General features: G+C 36.1%; 1 protein-coding gene and 1 non-coding gene across 8 annotated transcripts in view; both read right to left on the bottom strand.

Annotated features, from left to right (window-relative positions):
• Positions 1–3,058: 3,058 nt before the first annotated feature.
• The window catches only part of ARHGAP28 (Rho GTPase activating protein 28), a 240,942-nt gene continuing 221,534 nt past the window's right edge, over positions 3,059–22,466 (bottom strand). For all 7 annotated transcript variants that reach the window (XM_066352930.1, XM_066352932.1, XM_066352933.1 and 4 more), the window contains 4 exons: positions 18,124–18,180; positions 15,918–16,042; positions 10,313–10,377; positions 3,059–6,777 (listed from right to left, as the gene is read on the bottom strand). In XM_066352930.1, coding sequence (XP_066209027.1) covers positions 6,683–6,777; positions 10,313–10,377; positions 15,918–16,042; positions 18,124–18,180 — 342 coding nt within the window. In that variant the 3' untranslated portion in view covers positions 3,059–6,682. The remainder of the gene's footprint in view (positions 6,778–10,312; positions 10,378–15,917; positions 16,043–18,123; positions 18,181–22,466) is intronic.
• LOC136383638 (small nucleolar RNA SNORA63) lies at positions 9,537–9,667 on the bottom strand. The gene has a single exon (XR_010747456.1). It is a non-coding gene; the product is annotated as a small nucleolar RNA SNORA63 (small nucleolar RNA).

The raw sequence follows: 22,466 nt of genomic DNA, 5'->3' as shown, positions 1-22,466 counted from the left end.
CCCATTTGTAAAAACTGAGTTTCTTATATATCCTGAATCTCAATCTTTTGTCAAATATGTGCTTTACAAATATGTATTCCCCCTCCCCCAATCTGTGGTTTGCTTATTAGATTTTTTTATTATCTCTTTGGATATATAGCAGTTTTAAATTCTGTTGAAGTCTAATTTATCATTTATTTTCTTTTATAAGCATTGTTTTCTGTTTCTAAGAATTCAGTGCCCATTTCCAAGTCACAAAGTTATTCTTTCTTTTTTTTTTTAAGACTTCATTGTTTTAGGTTTTATACCATACTTCCCCATGTATTAGATGCACCCTTTTTCAAAAATTTTGGGGTCTAAAACCTGGGTGCGTCTTATACAGTGGTTGTAGTTTTTTCTTTTTTCTTTTTACTTGCATTTACTGCTTTTTCGTGCTTGTTGTCTTTGCACACATTGTTTAGCGCTTGTGACCAGTATATTACGGTAGGTTACATTTTGCCATGTTCTTCCCAGAAATGGCTCAAAAAGATTTTCGTACAGTGCTGAATTTAAGTTAAAAGTGATCCAGTTTGCAAAAGTGAATGAAAATTGTGCTGCTGAACGTAAGTTTGGTCCTCCTCCAACTGAGAAATCAATCCGAGACTGGCTACGGAAAGAAGAAACCCACTGAAAACACCACGGCAGAAGAAGGCCATGAGAGGAAAGTCAGAAAAATGTCCTGAATTAGAGAGGGAATTAAAGATATGGATTGAAGAGCAAAGGGCAATTGGAATTCTGGTGCCCACAAAGATGGTTCAACATGAGGCAAGAAGAATTGCTGATGAAAAAGAAGTTACTGATTTCAAAGGAGGACACAACTGGTGCTTCAGGTTCATGAAACGAAATGGACTAAGCATGCGTACTCGCACCAGACTTGCCCAAAAGATGCCTAAAAGCTATGAGCAGAAGGTTCTTGAATTTCATTGTTTTGTCATTCAATATCGGAAGACACATCAGTTTGAGTTTGGACAGATTGCAAATATGGACGAAGTCCCCCTTCAATTTGATGTCCAAAGTAACAGAACTGTTGATAAGAACAGGGTGAAAACTGTAACTGTGAACACAAGTGGACACGAAAAGAGCCATTATAGTTTTTCTAGCTTGTTATGCCAATGAAACTAAGCTGCCCCTATGCTGATATTCAAACGCAAAACAATGCCAAAAGAAGACATTCATTGAGGAGTGATTGTCCATGTTCATGACAAGGGTTGGATGGATCAGGATGGGATGAAGATCTGGTTTAAGAAAGTTTGGAGGAGCCTAGGTGAGCTCGTACACAAACCGGCTCTATTGGTGTTTGATCAGTTCGGGGCACACATAACAAAAGCGCAAAATGATTGCTGCAGAGCGAAAAACAAAACTTGCCATCATACCTGGAGGCTTGCCATCCCAGCTCCAACCACTTGATGTCAGCATTAACAAACCCTTCATAGCTGCCATGAGAGACAAATAAAACCAACGGACAAAGTCTTCTGAAGACAATTTGACACCAGCAGGAAGAGTGAAGAAACCAACTATAGGAGAAGTTTTTACATAGGTGAAAAGATCCTGGGATGATATCATAATTAAGATAGTTGTTAAGTCATTTAAGAAGTGTGGCATTTCAAATGCCATAGATGGAACTGAGGATGAGGCAATATATGAACACAGTGACTTGTCATCAGACACAGATGAAGACAAGCTAATGGATGGGAGTTTTGACAGTGATGAGAGTTGTATGAATGTTACGATGAATAAAACTTAAGTTCAGTGACTTTATGTAATACATTTTTTTTTTCAAATTTTGGGCTCCAAAATTAAGGTGCATCTTATTATACATGGGGAAATATGATAATTAGCACCATGATCCATTTTGGATGAATTTTTGTGTATCCTGTGATGTATCAAATTTTATTTACTTTCCATATGGATATCCAATTGTTGTAGTACCATGTGTTGAAAGCTTCATTTCCCCATAGATTTGCTTTGGCACCTATGCTGAAAATCCAATGAGCATATAAGTGGGCTGGCTCTGTTTTGTCCTGTGCCCTTTGCTGTTTCACTGATGTAGCTATTGATCTTTATCACACTGTCCTAATCGCTGCCAACTTCATAGTAAGTTGAAACCACTCACTTGAAATTCAACTTTGTTCTTTTTTTTTTGTAAGCTTATTTTAGGTAGTTTTGGTTCTTTATATTTCCATATAAATTCAATAATTAGTTTGTCAACTTCTATCTAAAAATCTTTCCAGTGTTATGATTAGGATTATTTTGAACCTATAGATCATTTTGTGGAGAATTGACATCTTACCAATTATCTGCCATCTATTCCTTGCTATGCAGAAATATGGTTTACCATTTTTAGCTATTCTTTAATTTTTACCAAAAATATTTTGTAGTTTTTAGCATACATTTTTTTCTGCATATTTTGATGAATGTATTCATGAGTATTTTGTTTACTGATGCTATGGTAAATGGCAGTTAAAGATTTTCCAACTGCTTGCTGCTAATAAAAATATGATTGATTTTTATATAAAAATCTTCTATGCCATAACCCTGCAAATAATCTTAGTATATAAATAGTTGAGGATACCTTAGGCTTTTCTATATCAATAATCATACCACTTGCAAAACAAGATCATTTTATTTCTTCTTTTGTAATCTTTATGCCTTCTTTCATTTTCTTTCCTTTTGTATAGATGTATGGTAAAATGTTGATTTTTCTAAAAATTTATATATGGACATTGAATGTTTTAAACTTTTTTTATATCTATTGAAAAAAGAATCACCTATTAAAAGCTTGTTCAGACAAAGCACCGAATCAAACATATTCAGGAAAGAGTATTTGCTTATTCAATCTATCCCCTACCCACAACCATCTACCATGACCATAGTGCCATGTGGCTTCTGCACAAGACCACCATCTGGCCAGAAAGTGAGAGAGACTTATAACACCTAGACATAAACCCTCTCTTTTCATGCTCCTGTTTTTTCATCGGCATCATGGTGACCTTAGAGTAGTTAAATATAAGAATTCTCATGACTATGCTTTTATTTTTTTTATTTTTATGAATAAAATACAACATACATACTATACTTAACAATGAAAGCTGCGGAGACAAAAGAACCATTATTAACTTTCAAGATGGGAGACAACATAAAACATTGGCATTTCTCATGACAGTATATGAATTTTTCAATCAAACCACATATGTAATTTTAGAGGATAGTTGGAAAATGCCTGAAAGAAAACATGTTATTTTTAAATTAAGGTGCGTGTATGTAAAAATGTTGAAAATACTTGAAAAAAATTGTAATCCATGCAATTTTTCATTGTGATATACTTATGGAAAAGAGTTGAAAATGCCTGTCAGAACTTAGGATCTATTCAGCTTCATCATATATATTCTTTTCAGGCGTGTAATACATTTGTGAAAAACAGTTGACTTTGCTTGATAGAAAGAAAGGTCATATTAAGCTCATTCTACTTTCCAGTCAACTGCAGTACAGTAAAAGTAGTTGAGAAAGTCTGAAAGAAGAGATAACTACTAATTCCCACACTTGAAAACCTGCATCTCAACATGGTTCAACATACAGGACAATGACTAAGGGACACGAAACCTCTCAGAGTATATACCACAGATCACAGTTACAGAGTATTTTTGGCTTTAAAGCTTTTGCTAAAAATATTTTATAATATTAAATGTACACTGAAAGCTAACTGAATTGACAAATATTAAGACTCTGGGACAGTTTGTAACAAAAATTGTTAAAGTCCATTAATTTTTTTCCCCAAGAAAGGCAAGTGAGGTAGTTTATACTGTGTATACATTACAAAGAAATTAATATTCCAGTTTGTTCGAAGATCATTCACTCCAAGAATTATATCCCCAAGTGAGCTGCTTAACAAAGGGTTCTTCTTTTGCAGAATAGAGGAAAAAAATGAGCCAGTTCTAGGTTGTTTTTTAATGAATAAGTGTTCCTAAAATGTTAATTTTCTCTACTTTCCTGTATATTATTTTCCTAACTGTATACCAAGGGCACTTGGGACGAGGTAGGGTGGGAAGTTATTAAAAATAGAATTTAGAAGCAAATTATCCGACTTTGCCTTTGTTTGCAAATATACTATTTATTATCACAGATTACCATAACTATTTTAAAACAATTCTTGAAAAGGCAAAGATAGTTTTTCAGTACTTAGCTGGCAGGTATTTTTGAATTTTAATTGTAAAAAGGTCTGTTTATTCTTTAAGGATAAAATTAGTAAACAGAACCTCTGTACCCACATAAAAATTAGTCTGTGCGTCTACTGAGAAATTCTTCACTAATTGTTAGTTAACCGAATGATTAAAAATAAAAGTTTATTTTCCAACTGTTTGCTGCTAATAAAAATATGATTGATTACCACTAGATAATGATATTGGTGTTGACATGGCCTTCTATATCATATAATGATTTAAAAGCAGTCACTCATCCTTGAATATGTTAAAGTGAATAATTTAAAGTCATTGACCAGCTAAATATTTGACATCTGAAAACACACAAAAGCGGCTAAGAAATTCAGAAACTTACTGTTTTTACCTGTCATTGGTCAGCCATTTATTTAGAATTGATGACAAATCAAGTAAATTTTGAAACATTTAGAACTTATGTATAGGTTCTAATGTGTTTTCAGTTAAAAGAAATAAAAATTTGTAAATAAAAAAGGAAATGAATAGATTCATGAATTTCTTATATAAACACGATAGAAATTATTCTAAATGGTAAGAAATACAATAAGATAAATCAATTAGTTTTCATATGTACACAGAAGTGTAAGCTTGCTAATTTGAAGACTTTCTTCCATGTGTATAGGCATATATTACTGCCATCTTATGTTTTAGAACTTAACAACTACATAAAGTGGAAAGTTTACTTCCATTGTTTGAATTCCAAAAAGAGTAAAAACACTTTTTCAGACTCTTGAAATTCATTATGTAAACTCACATGCCATCAATTATCCATATGTTGAAAAGTAATGAGATGTAAGTCTAAACCTACATACACAATGTTTTTATTTTCTAATGGGTTTTCAGGGAAAGAAAATGATAATTCTCAAATAACCAAATAAAATGAATAGATATTTGAGTTTCTTATAAAAATATAACAAAATCCGAACGACCAGAAATGGAATTATTTACATGTTGAATATAAGTAATGTTTTTATAGACATCAAGGCATAATGTAGCATATAAAAATTTTCTTCTATATATGGGCTTAAAGTATTATCACATTATGTTTTGAGACTTGATAAGCAGATAATATGTTTTCTGCAAGAGCTATTTTATCTCTTGTTTGAACTGTGTCACTTGAGTGTTAAATCTCATTAAAACTGATATAAAATCATCAAAATACCAATCTGTAGATTCTAATTAAAATGTGTGGGATGAGATCTTTTTTCCATTTCCTAACCCTAGAAAAGATATATCTTCATCTTCAAGATGAAAGGCAGAGCTGTCTGACCCCTCTGTGTATTTTAGGTTTGTTCTCAATTAGAATAATGGGGACTGATCAGTTGCAGGTCTGGAAAATGGCTCCATAGGATCTTCACAGCAAGGCTGTTTTCCGCTTACAAAATAGCCATCTGACTTTAAGGCCTGATGCTAACAATCCACAGTGCTTGGCCATGACTATGATTGATGAACAGAAACAAAATCTGCTTTTACTGCATATAAAATCTGAATGTAACAGTATTTTTCAGTATCCTTGAGTAAAAACAGTTTTGTAATTTTAAACTGGGGCTGCAGAAGTGAATATCTACGCTTGTAAAATTTAAAAAAAGTGATATGTTTGATTAGGACAAGAAATCAATGCCTGGCACTTGGAAAGCTATTCACTGAGCACCATAATCAGTATACAAAAAAAGAGGCTCTGTGACTTCTGACTACACATAAGGTTATGAAAACATAAGAATATCCTTTGTTAAAATAAGTTTGCTCAGGGGTCCTGTAATCAAAAGGGAATAAGCTTTTAAAATATCAATTTTCAACAGTCCATGAAAAAGAAATATTCATTCGCACCAGAATTCTGTTTGTCATGATACAGTACAACATACATAACAGTGCAGTGTCTTTAAACAGAAGCTCCTCTTCTCCAATTCAGGAATAAGTCAGAGCATAAATATTGTATGTGTAACTTTAGAAACTGATTACTTTGGAAAGTAGATCTGAATTATTTTGAAGAGTGGACATAACTGACATTTCTGGCATTCTTGCTCATAAAGGTCAATATGTGTATATAACATAAGTATAAAAAAGTCTTTTCCACCTCTTCTGTTTGGTAGTATTTGCTACATAATGAAGTGTTTCTTATTCCTAAGTATAGGACCAAGTTCATTTCTCCTGTGAAGTCTAAATACTAGAAATAATTAGAGTTCCTATTCCAGATTGGTCTTTCCTCAGAAAGGATCACAACCTCTTTCCTTCACTCTTATTAAAGAACTGTCACGAGAAAGCTTTAGCTTAATTGGTTAACCATATCCTCTTCCATAGTTCATGTTGACAATGCCAGGAGACACCGTTTGGGCCGAGAAACACCAAGAGGATTATAGGAAAAATCATGTCAAAAGCAGTCTTTTGGGTTTTTTTCCATCTTAATGTAGAATTTTCTTAGCATATACTCAAATAGCTGCCATCTTGGAGGTGTTTCAAAAACTTGCTTGGGGTTTAATCACCCATTCTGCTTGAGGATTTACATGATATACATCCAATATGTAAGCATCTGGATCCAAGCAATGCTGTCCTAAAAGAAAGAGAAAATAAGAGAATATTTGTAGTAGTGCCCACTTCTGTTTTTGTGTGTGCATGTATGTATATGTTTGTAAAGGGTTTTTTTTTGGGGGGGGGTTGTATTTTTCCAAAGTGAGAAGTGTGAGGAGGCAGACAGACAGACTCCTGCATGCACTGACTGGGATTCACAGGGCATGCCCACCAGGAAGCAATGCTCGGCCCATCTGGGGTGTTGCTCCGCTGCAACCGGAACCATTCTAGCACCTGAGGCGGAAGCCAAGGAGCCATCCTCAGTGCCCAGGTCAACTTTGCTCCCCTGGAGCCTTGGCTGCAGGAGGGGGAGAGAGAGACAGAGAGGAAGGAGACAGGGAAGGGTGGAGAAGTAGATGGGAACTTCTCCTGTGTGCCCTGGCCAGGAATTGAACATGGGACTTCCACAGGCCGGGTCAACGCTAGTTTTTTTTAAATTAAATTTTTTATTTTATTGATTTTAGCAAGAGAGTAAAGGAGAAAGAGAGAAAGACAGGAATATAAATCTTCCTGTAAGTGCCCTGACTGGAAATTAACCAGCAACCTCTGTACTTCGGGATGATATGCTAACCAACTGAGCAATCTGGCCAGAGCTATAGGGTTTGAATAAGGCCAATACAGTTCTATTAGCCAGAAGCAAATACAGTAAGTGCTTTCCTTATTGTTTATAGAGTTGAGTATTTAGTTATTAAATATTTCCATACCTTTAACAATCACTTGACAAGTAATAATTAAAATATTTAACAAACAAAAAAATTTAGATGGTGGATGTCATAGTGTAGTTAAACAAATCTAGGTGGTATAGCCTACTACTATAATTTTATGTGCTATCTTTTTATACAACAGGCAGCACAGTGGGTCTGATTATACCAGCAACACCATAATGTGTTGTGCTCATCATAACAGCTATAATGTTCACTAGGAAATAGGAATTTTTCTGCTCCATTATAATTTTATGGGACCACCGTCATATATGCAGTCCATTGTTGACCAAAAGCATGACTATAGGTACATTTTAAAGATTCTTAGAAAGAAGTCTGCCTTTTCTTCCTTTCCATATTTCTTCTTTTGTTTCTTTCTGACTGTTAAGTACTCCAAATAAATCCATGTGAAAGTGTAGAAAAGCAGACATCAGATATACCAACCACAGAGAAATTGTTCCCGAGACTCAACATATCTATTATAAAAATATGTGGCAAAGACTTGTTTCAGGTATAAGCTGATTTATATTATAATACATGTCCTCTAATGATTTTACAGATAGTAACTGAGCAGGACTAGAGATGAAAAGCAAGTTCATTTTAGTTTCTTTACTATGGATGTAGTGCCCACAGGCAGGAGATCTGGGAGTAAGAACAAAAAGATAATTCCATAAGGCAAATATATTTGAAAATCTTTATATACAGTGTGTTGAAATGTATTATATATTAAAGTCTCAAACAAAACTACCAAGATCTGACTGCTTGCTTGATTCACTCATTTTTTGAATATTTATTGAGAGTTATTATGTTTCAAGATCTATTCTAGGGGCTGGGGCTACAGCAATGCATCAGATAGTCAAAAAATACTTGCCCGCTGGGTGCTTCCCCTCTAAAACTGGTAAAGGCAAACAGCAAATAAACAAGTGTGATATAAAGCAAGCCTGATAGTGATAAGAACATTAGAGAACAACAAAGCAGGGAAGGAACATAGAGAGGATATAATCCAGGAAGGTTTCATTAGGAAAGTGATACTCGGCAAAAATCTGAATAAGACAAGAGAGTGAGAAATGAACAATCTGAAAGAGTATTCTGGGCAAAAGTCAGAACAAATGCATAGGCCCAAGGCAGAATGTGCCTAGTCATTGAATGTGCAAGTTTGGTGGTTGAGGGAAAGCCTGGATCTATAGGGGATGGCATACAGGTGTGTTCAAAGGAATGAGATGAACTGAGCTCCCCAATGAAGTTAAGCATACATAGAGAAGAGCTGGAAGGACAGAGCCCCACACAGCTGTCCAATCTTAAGAGTCTGAGAGGATGAAGCCCTGGCCAGTTGGCTCAGTGGTAGAGCATCGGCCTGGCGTGCAGGAGTCCCAGGTTCGATTCCCAGCCAGGGCACACAGGAGAAGCACCCATCCCCCTTCTCCTTCCTCTCTGTCTCTCTCTTCCCCTCCCGAAGCCAAGCTCCATTGGAGAGAAGTTGGCCCAGGCGCTGGGGATGGCTCTGTGGCCTCTGCCTCAGGTGCTAGAATGGCTCTGGTTGCAACAGAGCGATGCCCCCTGGTGGGCATGCTGGGTGGATCCTGGTCAGTTGCATGCGGGAGTCTGTTTGACTGTCTCCCTGTTTCCAGCTTCAGGAAAAAAAAAAAAGAGTCTGAGAGGATGAGAAGTAATGGGCAAAAGAGCCTCATCAGGAGTAGCCAGCATAGTGGGAGGAAAGCCGGAAGCTTAGGTTGTCCTTGAGACCAGGTAAAGAAAGTGTTTTTTAAAGAAGGAATAACTCAGGTAGTTATAAAGACAGACTGGACTGTTGGATTTCACAGTGTAAGAGTTCTCTGGAGACCTAGACAAGAGAGCAATTTTGGTGAAGTGTTGAAAAGTAAAGCTTGAGTGGTTTTAAGAGAGAGAGCAAGAGGAAGAAATTGAAGTATAGACAATGGATTCAGGGAGTTTTTGCTGTAGAGCAGAACAAACTGGGAGTTGACTTGAATGGGGTCAAGAGAGTTTTGTAAAGATGAAAGACATGATCAGGATTTTTTTTCACATATATGAGACCAAGCATACCCAGCTGCTAAAGAGTATAGCAGACAGGTATAGTTAAGAAACAACTTTATTTTGAGCAGGGGGAACGACAACACAGCACTTAACTGCTATATTGTCGTCTGAATCCTGCTACATAATCAGAATTTTTATGCAGATAGAAATGATGCCGTTGGAGGGAAATGCTGATGATATCAGAAGGAATGGGGGAATCACTAGAGCAATATAGTACCTGGGCAGGGGACAGGGGGACATGAAGGGAGACATGAGTGGAGGCACTGGTCTTACATAGGAGCACAGCTGTTTCCCCTGGACTGTGAGGAAGGCAGGCAGAAGATACAGACACAGAAGATATGGGCACAGAGGACAGGAGAGGAAATTTCTCTGGATTCTTTTTTATCCCCTCAGGGAAATAGGAAGAATGAACTTGGGCTGCGAGTGAAAACAGGGAAGTTAACCCAAAAGGGTGCCATGATTTGGAAGTTCCATGATGTTCTTTTACTTTGCTTTTCATAAATCTCCAGAGAGAGATTTTCCAACTTTGAGTAACATTTAAAAGACCCCAAAGTCCACTTCGAATCAACTAAAATATTCACATTTAAAATTTGAAAATATTTTAGGAAAGTCATACTGTTTTTACATGAGATTAAAAAAACCAGAAACTTACTGATTTTGAACTTATATCTAAGAAACGTGTAAAATATACTTTTATAAAAATAGCAACATTTCCTTTAGAGTAATCAGAGAATTTAGGAGTAAAAACTGTGAAAGAATCCTTACCTATATTTCCTCCAATTTCATATAACCTTTGGTTTTGAATTTTAATGCATTCTGAAGAACCATGACTGAAAAAAAGGAGAAAGTAATATAATTTAAACTCTCTCATAATCTGAGGTAAATCTGTACATTAAATTACCAAGGAGATAAAAATTCATCTTGCATTGAGTGAAATCCACCCCACAAATCATTATTATGATTGAAGTTATGATGAAAACAATTTTTTTGTTTGACACAGATGAGCATCTGATGCAGAGAGAGGATGGGACTTTTCTAAACCAAGATGGACGCCATGGCTCCACAGCAACCTGGAGTCCATTTCATCAACTATCAGCTCCACTATAGAGGTAACTACTGCTGACATTTCAAAGCTGGTCAAGGAGCAGCTGGATGCTAAATATTGCCTTGTCATTGGTCACATTACCCTCAGTTCAAAAGAAGTCAGGTTACATTTCTATATTTGCCAAAAAATTGAATAGGAGTCTCTCAGCCCATGTCACATTAATTAATGCTTTGCTAACTGTCTGGCATTAATTTCATTGCCTGTCTTTGCTCTAAAATAAAGGCAAGTCAGCGGAGATAATTTCCCAATTTAATTTTTCTGCCCCAGACTGGAATGCTGGGGTAGAAGAGTCTGGAAAGACCATTTCTGATCTGTATCCCACTTCAGGAATGACTTTCAGAGTGGTCTGTTCAAAAACAGTGCTCCCACTCTCTATTGTGAGGAAGAATAGGTGCAATGTCCTTTGTGTAGTTAAACTTCTTGAAATAATTCTAAATTTGTATGCAGTTGTAGATATCATACTGCCAGATCCTGTGTCCCCTTTACTCAGTTTCTCCTAATAGTCAAATCCTGAGACTAGTACAATGATCACAACCAGAAGAATAACCCTGTATCCATCAAGATACAGCAGATATACTCACCACAGGACCCTCCTGTCTCTTTTATAGCCACACCCACCTTCTCCGTCTCTATTCACACTCCCGTCCTTTATCCTCTCTTCTACATTTCTAAAATTTGTCATTTTAAAACGACATGTAAATGGAAATGTACAGTATGGAACTCCTTTGTATTGGCTTTATTTATTTTTTTTCTAAATCAGCATAAATCCCTGGAGAGTCACCCATGTTGCTGAATTTTTATTGTCGAGTAGCATACCATGGTACAGATGTACCGTAGCGTGTTTAGTACCTGTTAAAGAACATCTGGCTCTTAACCAGTTTTTGATTGATATAAATAAAGCTGCAATAAGCATTTGTGCATAGCATTTTGTGAGAACTAGCTTTACTTTCTTTGGGTTAAGTGCCCAGGACTGTGAATGCTAGCTTCACATGGTAATCACATATTTAGTTTTATAAAAAATTATTAAACTGTTTTACAGAGTAACTATACCATTTTATATTTCAAACAGCAGTGTATAAGTGATCAAGTTTCTCTATGTCTTTGCTGTTATTTGGTGTCACTATTTTTCATTTTAGCCATTCTCATAGGTATCTAACGATTAAATATGGTCAATATTTTTTCATGTGCATATTTGTAAACTGTATGTCATCTTTGGTAAAATGTCTGCGCATGTTTTTTGTCCATTTTCAAGGTAGAATTTTCTTTTTACTGTTTAGTTTTGACTGTTCTTTATATATTCTAGATACAAGACCTTTGCTGGATATGTGATTTGTAAATATTTTCTTTAAGTCTTTAGCTTGTCTTTTCATTCTTTTTACATGGTCTTTCGGTGAATATTTCAATTCTGATAAAGTCATACTTATATTAAATTTTCAATGTTAAGTCTAAGAATTCTTTACTAGCCTTACATCACAAAGGTTTCATAATTTTCTAAAAGTTTTATGTTTAATTCTGTGATCTATTTTGGGTTAAAGTTTGTATAAGTGTAAAGCTTTGATAAAAGATTATTTATTTATTTATTTATTTATTTTTGGTTCATGGATGTCCAAAGTTCTCTTTCTACAAAAGGTCTACACAACTCTGCAGAGATAACTTTGCAACATAAGTAAGTAGAAATCTATTGGATGTCCAAATCTCAAATAGAATTTTAAGTGCCTTTATTACTGCCCAGTGGTGATTATTTACAGTGTCTTAGGTATCAGGGTCAGTGGTGGAGAGGAGTAAATGTTTAGGGTTTCTGTTGGCCTCTGTCTATTCTTATCTTAATATATAAGGTTAACATATATATTTTTTCAAAAAATATATATAAATATATAGATAGATAGATAGATAGATAGATATACACACACACACATATATATATATATATATAGGTTAAGCTTACACAGTAAGTCTAAACATACAAAAAGTACACACGCCATGTAACCCGACCCCATCTCTAAAAAAGAAACTTTGTAGAAGCCACTGCCATGCCTTCTGAGTCACTAACCTTTGACCCTCACAGAAAACCACCATCCTGATTTCTAAAAGCATAAAGTACTTTTATTGGCTACCCTAGTTTTTCTTTTAATTGAAAATTTTAATTGAGTTAAGTGTAGATTCATGGGTATTTGTAAGAAATAATACAGAGAGATTATTCTTTGCCCTGTTCTTCCCAGTGATAAGATTTTTACAAAACGACGGTATAAAGTCACAATCAGGATATTTACATTGATAGAATCCAACCATCTTACTCAGATTTACCATTTTATTTGTAGTCCTTTGGGTGTGTATTAAGGTCAATGTAATTATGTAGAGGTTCCTTTATTGACCACCACAGTCAAGATACCAGTTTGAACACCACAAAGGTACTCTGCCTTGACCTTCTAAAACAGGGGTCTCAAACTCAACTCAGCATGTGGGCCGCAGAGCAAGATCACAGCCGTTCGGCGGGCCGCACTAGGTCTACAAAAGGCAACTGTTACTCAACACTTTTCAGTGTCACAAAACGACCAGAAACTGTAGTTCGTGGATTAGTCTGCGGGCCGCAAAAAATTGTTTGGCGGGCTGCATGCGGCCCCCGGGCCGCGAGTTTGAGACCTCTGTTCTAAAACCACACCCATCTCTAACATCTCCCCATAATCAACCCTCCCCAAGAACCTGTATTCATTAATCTATCTTTCCACTTCTAAAATTTCATAATTTCAAAAACATTATATAAATGGAGTCTTGCAGTAATGTAATCATTTGTAACTGGCTTTTTCTGTTCAACATGAAAACTCCTCTTTAAAATGATTTGAAAGCTTCTTTTTAAGGATGCCATCTGAATTTAACTAGAGAACATCAAATTGAACATGCTTTTTAATAAACAGATTTGAAACAGTGCTTCTCAACTTTTAAAAATCTCAGGGAAAATGTTTATCTTTGAACAAGCATGCCTAGACAAAAATGATTACTTATGCTCTTTTAAGGCAATTTATAGCTGATAAGCAAAAATTTATTTTTTTGTAAATATTCTAATCCCAAGGTTTATTAATAGTATATTTTAAGGGAAGCAACAGTGATGGTGTTCACTTAACTATATAAACTTTATCTGATACTCGCATGTGAAAGCCCATTGGAGCCTGAAATAATGATATTCCTATAAAGAGATCTACAAAACTAACTTGCTATAATTTTTATTCTAATAAAAAGTAAAACTCATTGAGAAACTAAAAACACCAAAACAGAATAGGTTTTCTATTAAGAAAGCCATTTGTAATCTTATAAAAAAATGAACTCAAAGTGGGTTAAAACTTAAATGTAAGGCCTAAAACCTAGAAAACAAAACTCCTAGAAGAATGTATAGGCAGTATAAGTTCTTTGACATTGGTCTTGATGATGACTTTTTTTTTTTAACTCTGACACCAAAATCAAAAGCAACAAAAACAAAAATAAACAAGTGTGACTATGTCAAACTAGAATGATTCTACACAGCAAAGGAAAGTCAAAAAGTAAAAAGGCATCCTAATGAATGAGAGATAATAATATTTGCAAACCATATATCTGTTAAGGTGTTAATATCCAACATATCTAAAAAATTCATACAATTTAATAGCAAAAAAAAGCAATTTGATTTAAAAATGGGCAGAAAATCTGAACAGACATTTTTCCAAAGAAGACATACAGATAGCCAACAGGTACATAAAAAAATGCTCTACATCACTAATTATCAGGGGAATGAAAAACAGCCACAATGAGATAGAACCTCAGTCCTGTTAGAATAGCTATTATAAAAAAGTTGAATATAACAAGTATTGTCAATGCTGCCAAGATAAGGGAACCCTTGTACACTGCTGATGGAATATAAATTGATTTAGTCACTATAGAAAACAATATGTAGGTGCCTCAAAAATTAAAAATAGAGGCCCTGGCTGGTTGGCTCAGTGGTAGAGTGTTGGCCTGGCATGTGGAAGTCCCAGGTTCAATTCCCAGCAGGGCACACAGGAGAAGCACCCATTTGCTTCTCCACCCTTCCTCTTCTCTTTCCTCTCTCTCTCTTCCCCTTCCACAGCCAAGGCTCCATTGGAGCAAAGTTGGCCTGGGCACTGAGGACGGATCCATGGCCTCTGCCTCAAGCACTAGACTGGCTCTAGCTGCAATGGAGCAATGCCCCAGATGGTCAGAGCATTGCCCCTGGTGGGCATGCCGGGTGGATCTCGGTTGGGCAAATGCAGGAGTCTGTCTGACTGCCTCCTGGCTTCTAACTTTAGAAAAATTTAAAAAATAAAAAATTTAAAATAGAACTATCATATGACCCAGTAATCTTACTTCTGGGTGGGTATTTATCCAAAGGAAACAGAAGCACCAATTCTAAAAGAGAAATGTTCTCCCATGTTCATTTCAGCATTATTTAAAATAGCCAAGATATAGAAACAACCTACATATCCATTGATGGATAAATGGATAAAGAAAATGTAAAGTATATGATGAAATATTACTCAACCATCAAAAATGATATCTTGCTGCTTATAATAACATGGATAGATCTTGAGGGCATTATGCTAAGTAAAATAAGTCATACAGAGAAAGAGAAATACTGTATGATCTCTCTTATGTGTGGAATCTAAAAAAATAGTCTCACAGATACAGAGAAATGATTGGTGTTTGCCAAAGTAAGGGGGTGGGGTTGGGGAAATGGGTGAAAGGGGTTTAAAGGTATAAACTCCAGTTATAAAATAAGTCACAGTGAGGAAATATACAGCATGATGACTATACTTAATAATACTGTATTGCATATTTGAAAGTTGCTAAGAGAGGTGATTTTTAAAGTTCTCAACACAAGAAGAGAATGTAATTATGCAGGGTGACAGATGTTAACTAGACTTACTGTGCTGATCATTTTGCAATATGCACAAATATCAAGTTCTTATGTTGTATACCAGAAATGAATAAGTTATAAGTCAACTATACCTTAATAATAATAAAAGAAAATAAAGAACCTCACCTGCAGAAATCCCTTTAAAAAAACACAAAACTTCTTTTACTCACAATTTCATGGTCCATTAACTTCCTTTATTTTCTCCCTAACTTATTATTCTATTTTTCTCTTCATCTATGGGTAAAGTCTCCTAAGCAACAGGTTCTGATTTATAAATAAGGCCAAATTTTTAAATTCCTGGAAAGTTGCTCATCTGATTAAAGTTCACCATCTTTGTATAGAGACCTTTATTCACTCTTACTCACCTGTTTTCATATTGAAATTTTGCCAGTATGTCTTTGGCTTTGGTTTGACTAGTAAGTTGAATGGCCATGGACACCTTTGAGAGAAGTGGAGCATGGACCCGGATGACCCCTTCCGGCACATCGGACTGTCAATGAGGAAAAAGTCAGTACATTCTGTCAAAGTAGGATGAACATCAGTTCAATAATTGTACTTAATAGATAAAAAAAATTAGTTGCACCTTGAATTAGAAAAACATGTAAATATGACTAGTATTTAACCAGAATGAAGCACTGCTTTCTTTTCAACAGAGTTAAAAGAGATTTGACAATACTTCACCTGGGGCTCTGCTGTCATTGCATGCTTATATAATGCCTTAAACATCATGAGAGAAGCCCTGGCTGGTTTGCTCAGTGGCTTGAGCATCAACCCAACATATGGATGTCCAGGGTTTGATTCCCGAGCAGGGCACACAAGAGAAGCGACCATATGTTTCTCTCTCTCTCCCTCTTCCTCCCTCTCTCCCCTCTCTCTTTTCCTCTTTCAGCCAGTGGCTCCATTGGTTTAAGAGTGGTCTTGGGCACTGAGGATAGCTCAGTTGATCTGAGCATGTGAGCCTCAGGTACTAAAAATAGCTTGGTTGATTTGAGCATTGGCCCCAGACAGGGTTGCCAAGAGGAACCCTGTTGGGGTGCATGCAGGAGTCTGTCTATCTCCCTTCCTTTCACTTAAAAAATTTCATGAAAAAAGTAGAAATGGGTTATGACAAATATCTAATGTTTCTGTAACTGCATTTCCTTAAACAATGTTCTAAATAAACCTACAGTAAACAGAATTCTACACTTTAAAATCAACCTTCTGAAAAATTCAAGGATCAACTAGAAAATATGACTTTTTAAATATCCCTTTTGTTCGGTCAGCCCAAAGTTAACTCCAGATGGGCACTCAAACTCAATCCCACAGAGTGTGCTAACAGCACTGTGAAGGGCAGAGGACGTCTCTGCTCTCACACGACACCACTGGCTCGGGGACTTTGAAGCTCTCATCTAAATGAAATATTCAAAGAATGTTGCTCTCCAATTAACAGAAATTTATGTTTTGTCAGGATTGACTGAAAAATTCCTCTGAGTGTTTAAAGATTAATTCTCTAACTGGAGAGGGACAGAAATAAATTTCTATTTCTTTGAGGGTCTGGCTACTATTCAGGTAATCATTTTAAACCAGTACATTCTTAAAGGGTGGTATTGTTGTTGTAGGTTTATATGAACTGATCCAATTATGTGTCCTAGAGGGAATATGCTACGTGTTGAACTGTGTCTCTCACACAGATATGTCTCCCCTAATACCTGAGAATATGACCTTATTTAGAAATAGGGTCACTGCAGATATAATTAGCTAAAATGAGCTCATCCTGGAGTACGATGGGCCCTTAATCCAATATGACTGGTGTCCTTGTAAGAGGAGAAGAGAGACCCACACATAGAGTGAATGTCATATATAGATGCAGACGGAGATTGGAATGTATTAGCAAGCTAAGGAATAGTAAGAACTGTTGGCATTACCAAAATCTAGAAAGGCTGTCAAGAACAGGTCTTTCTTTCATAGTCCTCAGGAGAAACCAACCAAACCGACACCTTGATCTTGGGACTTTAGCCTCCAGAATCATTAGAGAGTAAATTTCTATTGTTTTAAGCCACCCAGGTTGTGGTACTTTGTTATGGTGACACTAGAAAACTAATACAAAATATTTTAAAATAGGGTCAGTTCTTATAGGATTATACTATTCCCAGCAAGAATGAAGAGAGTATGGCAGGAAATGTGTCTAAGGGATTTAAATTTAGGATGGGGCAGAGTGCCCCTGGTTCATTGCAGCCAAGATTATATATTTAAAATACTCTTGGTCATCTCATGTCCCTCCATTTCTGGCTCTCCAGAAGCCTCTATAAGATAAATTCCACACTCTTGACACTACTGAACCTGTGTTATAATAAACATATTTTCTTTATAACTCCCTATAGTGTTCACACATGTGTAAAGATGCCTAACCACACATTTTGAATCATCACCTAGTTCAGTCCCTATACCATTCCTTCAGGTGCCATACTAAAAATATCAAGTTTGAAGGATATATTCTGACCAAAATTATACACAGATATACTGAATGTATTTAGGGAATATTATGTAGAAAGTTAATAATTAGAGAGGAAAGGAAATTATTTGTTTTCTTACCATTCTTCTTAAAGAGGGTGATTTTTGTAGTACCTTTGAAGTCTTGGGGCTTGTAACCTATATAAAATACATTTTGTTTTTAGGATTAATGCTAAAAAACAAAGAAACATATGCTACCATTGGAAGTATAAACTGGTACAATCTTTATGGAAAAAATTTTGGAATATTTACCAAATTACAGTATATGTACTTTGATTCAGTGATTCCAAATCTGTAAATTTGTTCTATAAATATACCTCACTTCTGAGAAATGACATATAATAAGTTTATCCAATGATGGAAAAATCTTAATAGCAAAAGACTAGACACAATTTAAGTGTTCAACAAGATGGGATGACTTAAGTAAATTATGATGTGTCTATGGACTATCAAGCAAAAGAAGCAGAGAAGAAAGCTTTGAGCACAAATGCAGACTAATCACCATGTCTTATAAGTCAATAAAGCAAGATGCAGAACAGCTTTTCCTGTGTGTTATTATTCATGTAAAATGAAAGGGGAAGGACATTTACTCATATTTATTTGTATGTGCACAGGGCTTCTCTGAAAGTAATATACAGTGTGTCCATAAAGTCATGGTGCACTTTTGACTGGTCACAGGAAAGCAACAAAAGACGATAGAAATGTGAAATCTGCACCAAATAAAAGGAAAACTCTCCCAGTTTCATACCTATTCAGTGCAGTTCGATGTGGGCTCATGCACAGTTTTTTTAGGGCTCCTTAGGTAGCTATCCCGTATAGCCTCTACAGACTCGTCACTGACTGATGGCCTACCAGAACAGGGTTTCTCCACCAAACTGCTGGTTTCCTTCAACTGCTTATCCCACCGAGTAATGTTATTTCTATGTAGTGGCGCTTCGTTCTAAACGCGCCGATATTCACGTTGCACTTTGGTCATGGAATCGAATTTAGCGAGCCACACAACACACTGAACTTTCCTCTGTATCGTCCACATCTCAACTGGCATGGCCGGCCATGGGCTGCTCCGCTGTATACACAGTGTTACATCATCATCTGCACATACACACATGCTGCCACATCATCCTACAGAAACTGGGAGGGTTTTCCTTTTATTTGGTGCAGATTTCACATTTCTATCATCTTTTGTTGCTTTCCTGTGACTGGACAAAAGTGCACCATGACTTTATGGACACACTGTATACCTGCAAGTTCCTGTGCACATACAACTTGTCATCAGTAACATTATTTGTCTCTGAGAGGGGAAGTCAGGGTGGTCAATTTTTATTCTATAGTCTGTCTTACCTTTTGAATATTGTGACCTATCAATGAACTGTCTATTCCAATCAAAGTTAAGAATTAAAAGCATGGAAGAGTACAATCGAAATGAAGAAAGACTATTTTTTCTTCTTTAAGGGTTGCTTCTGTGATACTTAAAAGTTTTAAATTCTATCTTGGTCCCAATTTACAATTAAAACATTAAGATAATTGAAAGTGCTTTGTATGCACATTATATGAGTTGATGCTCATGATAACTGTGAAATAGATAACATTATCTCCCCCCCTTAATTTATAATAAAGTTGAGATTCAGATAAAGACTTTAATTCACCCATGTTTGTATGGCAAACATGACCTAACCTCAGTTTCAGTTCTAAAACCATCATACTTTTGCAATTAAAGTTTTTCAGAGTGAAAATGGCAGAGTAAGGAGTCCAAAAGTTTGTCCCTCCATAAAAGCAAATAAACTTGCAAAAATTGCCAGTATCAACTTTTTCGGAATTTGGATACTAACCCAAAGGTTGCAGCAAAGAGATTGCTTAAGTAAGAAAAACAGCTGAATCTTGGTAAGAACAGTAAGCTCTGTGGCTTTTTACCTTCTACTTTCCCATGTCTGTTCCCTATCTCAGTGATAACCTTGAAAATAAAAGCCTGCATTCTGGGTACAGGTACTAGAGGGAGCAGAAGACACCTCACTTACAAAGAATTCTAATTATTTGTTCTGACCTGTCTGGTGGCTCCTTGCAAGAATGGCTCAAAAGGCTTGCCTTTCCCTTGCCTAACTTGGAACTTCATCACAAAAATGGTAACAATGTTGAAAATAGATATAGGCAAATGTTTAGTCACTGCTGCCTGATGCAGTGGATGAGTTGGGGAAAACTAGATTGAAGAGCTTTGGAGGCAAGTGTAGAGATTGAGATAGTATGAGAAATAAGGGCTCTGAAAAGCTCCAACATATTCTGGAGAATCCAGAAGGCCATGTGCATGACCAGGGCTGTGTATATGTTTAGGAAAAACCTGATAAGAACTTAAACTCTCATCTCTAGCTGAATTATGCACATTCAGGCTCTGTCTAAGCAGAAAGTGAAGGTTCAGGCACAGTTATAAGCTCCTGGCTGAATGTTGAAGATGTGTCCCAACAAACATACAGAGCTCATCTGCAAAGACTTGGAGATTATAGCTTCTAAGTGTTTAATAAAATCTCTGTATAGGCCCGGGTTGGTTGGCTCAGTGGTAGAGCATTGGCCTGGCGTGTAGGAGTCCCGGGTTCGATTCCAGGCCAGGGCACATAGGAGAAGCACCCATCTGCTTCTCCTCCCCTCCCCCTCTCCTTCCTCTCTGTCTCTCTCTTCCCCTCCCGCAGCTGAGGCTCCACTGGAGCAAAGATGGCCCGGGCGCTGAGGATGGCTCTGTGGCCTCTGCCTTAGGCGCTAGAATGGCTCTGGATGCAACAGAGCGATGCCCCAGAGGGGCAGAGCATCGCCCCCTGGTGGGCATGCCGGGTGGATCCCGGTCGGGCGCATGTGGGAGTCTGTCTGACTGCCTCCCCCGTTTCCAGCTTTGGAAAAATGAGAGAAAAAAAAAATCTCTGTATAAACATTAGCTAACCACGTAGCCAATGGGTGAGAGACATCAAGAGCCACATAAAACAAAGAATGCAGACTTTCCAAAATTAGTTCAGCAGCAAAGTTACTAAACCAAGAAACAAAAGCCACTATAGCAGCAACAACTAATTCTGGGGAGAAGAAAAAAGTCTACTTTCCAAATTTGTCACATTACAATATTCAAAATGTACATTTTCAATAACAAATTATGAATCCAGAAAAAAATGTCAAGAAAATATGACCCATACACAGAAGAAAACTAATTTTAGCAGAAACTCCTTAAAGAAACCTTGACATTCAACTTACCAGAAAAAGTCTTCAAATAAACTATTTGAAATATGTTTAAAGAACTAATGGAACTCATGGATTAATAACTTAAAAAAATAAATAAAAATGATATCTCATCAAATTGAGAATATCAATAGATAGAAACTATAAAAAAATCAAATAGAATTTCTGATGGTGAAAAGTCCAACTGAAATATAAAAATTCACTAAAGCAGATTTAAGGAAGCAGAAGAAAAAAATCAGCAAATTTGAAGCTTGGGCAATTGAGATTATAGAGTCTGAGAAACTGGAAGAAAAAATAATAAAGAAAAATAAACAAAATCTAACAGAAGCTGTAGGACAACATCAAGACCATCAACATATATACAATAAGAGTCCCAGAAGGAGAATTATGAGACAGAAAGAATATTTGAAGTAATAATGGCTGAAAACCCACAAACCCACTAAAAAGAGATTGATCTACCTATTCAAAAAGTTCATTAAACTCCAAGTAAAATAAACTCAGAGATTCACACCAAAATACATTATAATCAAACTGTTGAAAAGTAAAGAGTATCTTGAAAAGCAGCAAGAGGAAATTATTTCATCACACACTCAAAAAAGCCTCAATAAGATTAACAGCTGATTTCCCAGCTGAAACCATGAATCCAGGAAATAGTAGAATGACGTATTCAAAGTGGTGAAAGAAAAACTGTCAACCAAAATTCTATCTGGCAAAACAATACTTAAAAAAAATAAAAGAGGAGAAATTAAGGTATTCTCAGATAAACAAAAGCTGAGAAAGTTCATTGCCAGACTTTCCCTCCAAGAAGTGATGGAGTCCTTTAGGCTGAAATAAAAGGACACTAGACAGTAAATCAAATTCACATTTAAAAAAATAAAGAATACCTGTAAATGTAGCTACATAGGTAAATATAAAGGAGAGTATTAATGTATTGTTTTTTTGTATATAACTCTACTTTTCCAAATCTCATTTAAAAGGCAAGTGCATAAAGCACTATAAGTCTATATTGATGAGCACACAATTTATAAAGATGTAATTTGTGGCAATACCATAAACTAGGGGTGACAGGAGACATATACAGGGGGTCCTAGGGTTATGACAGTGTTAACATATAACGTTTGGAGTTTACAATGCTCGCTCCCATAAAAACTTAAAAGAAGAAGAGATGTGTTTCAGCTTACAGTTAGCATGTACTTTTTTTTACACTTATTTTT

This window comes from Saccopteryx leptura, chromosome 11 (genome assembly GCF_036850995.1).
Source record: "Saccopteryx leptura isolate mSacLep1 chromosome 11, mSacLep1_pri_phased_curated, whole genome shotgun sequence".
Taxonomy (NCBI): domain Eukaryota; kingdom Metazoa; phylum Chordata; class Mammalia; order Chiroptera; family Emballonuridae; genus Saccopteryx; species Saccopteryx leptura.
This window is presented reverse-complemented; position numbering and strand designations above follow the sequence as displayed.